The 7,360-nt window shown below is 51.1% G+C and overlaps 1 protein-coding gene across 1 annotated transcript; it reads left to right on the top strand.

The window, feature by feature from the left end:
• Nucleotides 1-3,199: 3,199 nt before the first annotated feature.
• Nucleotides 3,200-6,411, top strand: LOC127469424 (uncharacterized). Its single transcript, XM_051783708.1, has 2 exons — nucleotides 3,200-4,929; nucleotides 5,788-6,411. Exons 1-2 carry the CDS (start codon nucleotides 3,634-3,636, stop codon nucleotides 6,337-6,339), a joined length of 1,848 nt encoding a protein of 615 aa, XP_051639668.1. The 5' UTR covers nucleotides 3,200-3,633; the 3' UTR covers nucleotides 6,340-6,411.
• The last annotated feature ends 949 nt before the right edge of the window (nucleotides 6,412-7,360 follow it).

Below are 7,360 nucleotides of genomic sequence, written 5' to 3'. Positions count from 1 at the left end.
GAAGATTATTGATTTTCTCTGTAAAGAATGTTGAACTTGCATTGTGTTCTATATCTGTGGCACAAGGGAGCAGCATTCCCTATTGTAACTTTAATAACTGCCATGTGACTGCTAAGAAGGACAGTCCCAGGAGACATACAGAGAAAGACCCATTAAACACTTAACAGCAGACAAAAATGTGTAAACAAACATGATGGAGAAAGACAAACTCTTTCCAGTTTGGAATCATGTTGAATTAATGACAGAATTAACACAGAGAGATGCCTGTGTAAAAGAACAAAAACATTTTATTCCACAAAATTGGTGTCCTATGAAAGGATGGGCATCAGCAGAAACTGTAGGACTAGTACCACATTGAACAAAAAGTACGGGAAAAAAAAATCCCATTTTATATGTCTTTTCCTTCTCAGTGGTCTATCCCTAGTAGCTTTGGGATATGTAAATGTCTGGTACCTGAACTGCAAATCTCTAAGGTGGAAAAGAAAAACTAACCGTAAGTCAATGTTATAGATTAGGAAATCAGGGGAATTTTCCTTCCCCCTGCCCCACTCCAAGGGAGAAGAAACGGAGTGAGTGGGGGGAGGGAGGTTATTAGCATTACCAAAGATGTAGCCGGGTTGGGTTAACGACCGATCTTGGAGAAAGATAAGGAAGAGGCACGGAGGCGGGGCTGGTGGAGACTCTGGCTGGGAGGGGAGAGGCAGTGTGGGTGTGTGGCTGGCTCTCTGGGGTGCAGACAGGCATTTTCGTTGGGGAGGGGGACCGGAGGTCTAGCTTGTTTTGGCTGTTAATCCTGGGGGGGCTCGCCCTCCCATCCTGCTGGCTTCAACCTGTCTGACTGTCCCGCCCGCCGGAGCCGCTGTGTTTCATCGGAGAGTTTTTGCTTGCCCGCGGGAGAGGAGGAGGAGTTTTTGGAGACACTACCACCTGAGACTGCAGTGAGTCTTCGCCACTTGAGACAGCGGTGAGTTCCCGTGGGAGTGTGCTGCCTGCCTTCCTTGTCGCCCCCACGGAGGCGAGGACCCCCCTCATCTCCTTCTCGGCTTCCCCTCGTGGTCCGGGACCTCTCTCTCCGGTCCCCTCTTCCCGCGGGTGACTGACGGAGCCCACAGCGCCCCCTGCCGACCGTGACCAGGTACTGCAGGTCCTACAGCTCCATCAGTCCTACAGCGCCCCCTGCCGACCGTGACCAGGTACTGCAGGTCCTACAGCTCCATCAGTCCTACAGCGCCCCCTGCCGACCGTGACCAGGTACTGCAGGCCCTACAGCTCCAGCGGCCCAACAGCGCCCCCTGCAGACCGCAATTAGGACTGTGTTAAAGGACAGAGGAGTATTCTTTTAGACTTGTTGTTGTGGTTGTTGTTGCTGGTGTTGTTTTGTTTGGTGTTACTGTTTGTTTTTTTTCCAACATTCATATATTTCTTAATAAAGGGTTGTTATTTCTTCTGTTTTTCCACATTTTCCTCGAGTAAAGCCCCTTAATTTGACATTACAATTGCAGAGAGAGAGGAGTTTGGTCTACCTCACAACTCACCCTCTTTAGCAAACAGTCTAGTCTCTCTAGACTTAGACATTTTTTGGCGCCCAACGTGGGGCCCGAAAGAGGAAAGGTGGAAAAAGAATAACTACCCTTTGTGTGATTGACACGCGTTTTTGAATTTGTAGGCACCATGATGTTAGGGGTTGTTGCTCTCCTCTGGCATATGACCATGCCAAGATACCTGTCCCACCTGTCAACGTGTTTCAGTTCGCATACTAGTACTTACATTGCAATAAGTACTTTTGAGTTTGTGCATTGGGTATATGACACGGCAAATTCAGCACCTGTGATTTTCATCCGGAACATATCCTCAAGGATACACTACTGCTCTAGCCTAAGCTGCTTCCTCTGGGGTTTTAAGGATAATAGTACCCATTCTTATGGAGACACACAGGGGAATGCACGCGCCCAACCTTTTATTCAGTTCCCTTTTAGATACGATACAATGGCCTCTGGGAAGTTTAAATCATTTTTAGATGTCCGAGACATTTCAATTGTTGGGCTTTTCATCCTAAATTGTGCCACTATAGCATACCTGATATACCAAGCCAAGGCCAAGAATTACCGAGAAGGCGTTCAGGAGCCTGACCCAGGGGTGGAAAACCTCGAGTGGCGTGGGTTATGGGAGGACATGGGTAAATTCCTAGAAAGTTGCTCAGCTCCCATGACATGGAAACTTACCCTTGAACAACTCCTGAACCCTATAAAAATAATGAAAGCTGTGAGGGAGAGGGGTCGTGATGGATCCATGGAGAAGCAGGTGACAGCTGCATGCGGGGTCTTGGCCATTGCCTACAGGAAGTTGCTTGGTATGGTGCAGCATTCCCAGGGGAAAGGAAAAGACGAGGACAAGATGCCTAATATCAAGGTGACTCAGGATAAGGAAAAAACTAAGGGGCAGACTAAACCAACGGAGGTTGCCACTATCCATAGGAAGAAATGTAAAGCCAAATCAGTTCGCCTAGTTGACGATGATGGAGAGGCAGGGTCCTCACAAGCAGCTGCTCCAGAGACAGAAATCATCACTGAGTCTTTATCGTATAATAACCTCCGGAATCTACGGGCAGATGTTGCTCGTCGTCCGAGTGAGCCCGTTCTGGCCTGGATGATCCGAGTTTGGGACTCTACAGGTGATGCAGTAAACCTTGATGGTGGTGAAGCGAGGTTCCTGAGGTCCATTGCCCAAGATGTGGGTATTGAGGAGGTGTTTGTGAGGGAATCGAAGCCCCTGTCTCTCTGGGCACGGCTCGTGGATGGTGTGAGAGAGAGGTTCATTTACAGAGATTCCTTGCAGGCAGATCATTACACCAAGAGCTGGAAGACCATCGAAGAAGGAATCCTACGGCTGAGAGAAATGGCATTGCTAGAAGTACTGTTTGGGGGGGATGGGCAACCTACCAACGATCCTGACAAGGTTAAGTGTACACCACAGATGTGGTGGAGCTTTACACGTATGGGGCCGTCCATACATAAAGGTTACCTGACATCACTGGAGGCTGGGGAGAAGCGGGAGCCAGTGATGTCTGTAATAAATAAACTTCGGTTGTACGACAGTATGATCGGAGGACCGATACAGGCCCGTATCTCCTCTGTAGAGACAATAGTTAATGAGCTCAAGGAATTAACTACAGGGTTGAAAGAGAAGATTGAGAGAAACAATCTCCATACGGCCCCAGTGAGAACCAGACGCCCCTCAGCTAGAGAGAACAGACAGACTTCACGAACTGAGTTGTGGTACTTCCTAAGTGACCATGGAGAAGACATGAGACGATGGGACAGGAAACCTACCCGGGCCCTAGCAGCCCGAGTACAAGAGTTGAAAGAGAAAGAAAAGGGGAAGTCTGCGAAAGTGAGTGCCGTACCAGTATCCTGCGGGCAGGGATCTGACTCGGTAGAGGGCACCTCCCGTCGACGTTCACAAGAGGAAAACGATGACTGGCAGAATGAAGACGAGTGTTAGAGGGGCCCTGCCTCTAGCCAGGTAGAGGCACGGGACAACCGTGTCTATTGGACTGTGTGGATCAGATGGCCTGGCACGTCAGACCCACAGAAATATCAGGCTTTGGTTGATACTGGCGCTCAATGTACGTTAATGCCCTCAGGACATGTGGGACCAGAGACTATTTCCATTTCGGGGGTGACTGGAGGATCTCAAGAGTTGACCATAGTTGAAGCTGAAGTGAGCTTGACCGGGAAAGACTGGCAGAAACACCCCATTGTGACTGGTCCAGATGCCCCATGTATCCTGGGCATTGACTATCTCAAGAACGGGTACTTCAAGGACCCCAAGGGACATAGATGGGCTTTTGGAATAGCTGCTGTGGAGACCGAGGAGGCTAAACAGTTGAACTCGCTGCCCGGCCTCTCGGAGAGCCCTTCGGCCGTAGGGTTGCTGAAAGTCGAGGAACAGCAAGTGCCAATCGCCACTACAATAGTGCATCGCCGGCAGTACCGGACAAACCGAGACTCTGTGATCCCCATCCATAAGATGATCCGTGAGCTGGAGAGCCAAGGGGTGATCAGCAAGACCCATTCACCTTTCAACAGTCCTATCTGGCCTGTGCGTAAGTCTAACGGAGAATGGAGACTGACTGTGGACTACCGTGGCCTGAATGAAGTCACCCCACCGCTGAGTGCTGCTGTTCCAGACATGTTGGAACTCCAGTATGAACTGGAGTCCAAGACAGCGAAGTGGTATGCTACTATTGACATCGCAAACGCATTCTTCTCCATTCCCTTAGCAGCAGAGTGTAGGCCGCAGTTCGCTTTCACCTGGAGGGGCGTGCAGTACACTTGGAACCGACTGCCCCAGGGGTGGAAACACAGCCCCACCATCTGCCATGGGCTGATCCAAGCCACATTAGAGAAGGGTGAGGCTCCAGAACACCTGCAATACATTGACGACATCATCATATGGGGGGACACAGCAGAGGAGGTTTCCGAGAAAGGGAAGAAAATCATCCAGATCCTCCTGGGAGCTGGTTTTGCCATAAAGAAGAGTAAAGTTAAGGGACCTACCCGAGAAATCCAGTTCCTGGGGGTGAAATGGCAAGATGGGCGTCGTCAGATCCCGACGGAAGTCATCGATAAGATCACAGCCATGGCCCCACCAACCAGTAAGAAAGAAACGCAAGCTTTTCTGGGTGCCATAGGTTTCTGGAGGATGCATATCCCGGAGTACAGTCAAATCGTAAGCCCTCTCTATCTGGTTACCCGAAAAAAGAATGATTTCCAGTGGGGCCCTGAACAGCAACAGGCATTCGAACAGATTAAACGAGAGATTGCACATGCTGTAGCCCTTGGGCCAGTCAGGACGGGGACAGATGTGAAAAATGTACTCTATTCTGCAGCTGGGAATAAAGGTCTCTCCTGGAGCCTCTGGCAAAAGGTGTCTGGCGAGACTCGAGGTCGCCCACTTGGGTTCTGGAGCCGAAGCTACAGGGGATCTGAAGCCAATTACACCCCAACAGAGAAGGAGATCCTAGCGGCTTATGAAGGAGTACAAGCTGCCTCTGAGGTGATTGGCACAGAAGAACAGCTGCTCTTGGCACCTCGACTACCAGTGCTGAACTGGATGTTTAAAGGAAAGGCCCCCACCACACATCATGCTACTGATGCTACATGGAGTAAGTGGATCGCTCTGCTCACACAGCGTGCCCGTATTGGAAATCTGAATCGCCCTGGGATCCTAGAAGTCATCACAAATTGGCCGGAAGGCGAGAGTTTTGGTCTAGCAGATGAGGAAGCAGAAGAGCAGGCGGTACGGGCTGAAGAAGCTCCAGAATTTGATAAACTACCGAAAGAAGAAGCACGCTACGCCCTCTTCACTGACGGTTCCTGTCGCCTTGTAGGAACGAAGCGCAAATGGAAAGCAGCTGTATGGAGCCCCGCCCGACAAGTTTCAGAAGCTACTGAAGGAGAAGGAGAATCGAGTCAATTCGCAGAGCTCAAAGCAGTCCAGCTGGCATTGGACATTGCAGAACGGGAGAAGTGGCCAAAGCTGTACATCTACACTGACTCGTGGATGGTAGCCAATGCTCTGTGGGGATGGCTGGACAGATGGAAGAAGGCCAATTGGAAACGCGGGGGAAAACACATCTGGGCTGCTGATACGTGGCAAGACATCGCTACCCGAACAGAGAAGCTCACTGTGAGGGTCCGCCACGTAGATGCCCATGTGCGCAAAGGCCGAGCCAATGAGGAGCATCGCAACAATGAACAGGCAGACCGAGCCGCACGAGTCAAGGTGTCACAGGTGGACTTGGACTGGCAGCACAAAGGAGAGTTGTTCCTAGCACGGTGGGCCCATGATGCCTCAGGCCATCAGGGCAGAGATGCCACCCATATATGGGCACGAGACCGAGGGGTGGACTTAACCAAGGACATTATTTCCCAGGTTATCCATGACTGTGAGACCTGTGCTGCCATTAAACAGGCTAAGAGACTCAAGCCCCTATGGTATGGTGGACGTTGGAGTAAGTACAGGTATGGGGAGGCCTGGCAAGTCGATTACATCACACTGTCACGAACCCGCCAAGGTAAGCGCTATGTGCTTACTATGGTGGAAGCCACCACTGGATGGCTGGAGACGTACCCGGTGCCTCACGCTACTGCCCGAAATACCATCCTGGGCCTTGAAAAGCAAGTCCTGTGGCGACATGGTACCCCAGAGCGCATTGAATCAGATAACGGAACTCATTTTAAAAACAGCTTAGTTGCCACCTGGGCAGGGGAGCATGGCATCAAGTGGGTGTACCACATCCCATACCACGCAGCAGCCGCAGGGAAAGTTGAATGACATAATGGACTGTTGAAAACCACCCTGAAGGCGTTGGGTGGAGGGACAGACAAGAACTGGGACCAGCATTTAGCAAAGGCTACATGGTTAGTTAACACCAGAGGTTCCATCAACCGAGCCGGCCCTGCCCAGTCAGAGTCCCTCCACACCGTGGATGGAGATAAGGTCCCCGTGATTCACGCGAGGGGTGTGTTAGGAAAAAAGGTTTGGGTTGACCCTACCTCGAGCAAAGACAAACCCATTCGTGGGATTGTTTTTGCCCAAGGGCCCGGCTGCACCTGGTGGGTGATGCAGGAAGATGGAGAAACTCGGTGCATACCTCAGGGAAACCTTACTCTGGGGTGAGCTGGCTGTAACTGTATACTTGTATCTGTATGTAACCCTGCACCTGTATCTGTATGGGTATCTACCTACTAGTGGATGAGTATATAGTTGGAATACTGCATGTACGTATGAGGATCAAAGATTTAACCTAATAAGTGTGGCAGCATGGGGAAGAAAAATTAGGGGTGGATAATGTTATAGATTAGGAAATCAGGGGAATTTTCCTTCCCCCTGCCCCACTCCAAGGGAGAAGAAACGGAGTGAGTGGGGGGAGGGAGGTTATTAGCATTACCAAAGATGTAGCCGGGTTGGGTTAACGACCGATCTTGGAGAAAGATAAGGAAGAGGCACGGAGGCGGGGCTGGTGGAGACTCTGGCTGGGAGGGGAGAGGCAGTGTGGGTGTGTGGCTGGCTCTCTGGGGTGCAGACAGGCATTTTCGTTGGGGAGGGGGACCGGAGGTCTAGCTTGTTTTGGCTGTTAATCCTGGGGGGGCTCGCCCTCCCATCCTGCTGGCTTCAACCTGTCTGACTGTCCCGCCCGCCGGAGCCGCTGTGTTTCATCGGAGAGTTTTTGCTTGCCCGCGGGAGAGGAGGAGGAGTTTTTGGAGACACTACCACCTGAGACTGCAGTGAGTCTTCGCCACTTGAGACAGCGGTGAGTTCCCGTGGGAGTGTGCTGCCTGCCTTCCTTGTCGCC

This window comes from Manacus candei, unplaced genomic scaffold (genome assembly GCF_025592945.1).
Source record: "Manacus candei isolate 608988 ecotype Guabito, Panama unplaced genomic scaffold, ASM2559294v1 h1tg000017l, whole genome shotgun sequence".
In the NCBI taxonomy this organism is placed as follows: Eukaryota; Metazoa; Chordata; class Aves; order Passeriformes; family Pipridae; genus Manacus; species Manacus candei.
Note: the sequence above shows the minus strand (reverse complement) of the source record. Positions and strands in the feature narration are given on the sequence as shown.

Excerpts from the sequence above, each read along its gene's own strand:
- LOC127469424 (XM_051783708.1), top strand. The coding sequence starts at position 3,634 with ATGCCCTCAGGACATGTGGGACCAGAGACTATTTCCATTTCGGGGGTG. Across the intron at positions 4,930-5,787 it reads CCTGGAGCCTCTGGCAAAAG|GTGTCACAGGTGGACTTGGA; the intron begins GTGTCTGGCGAG and ends GCACGAGTCAAG.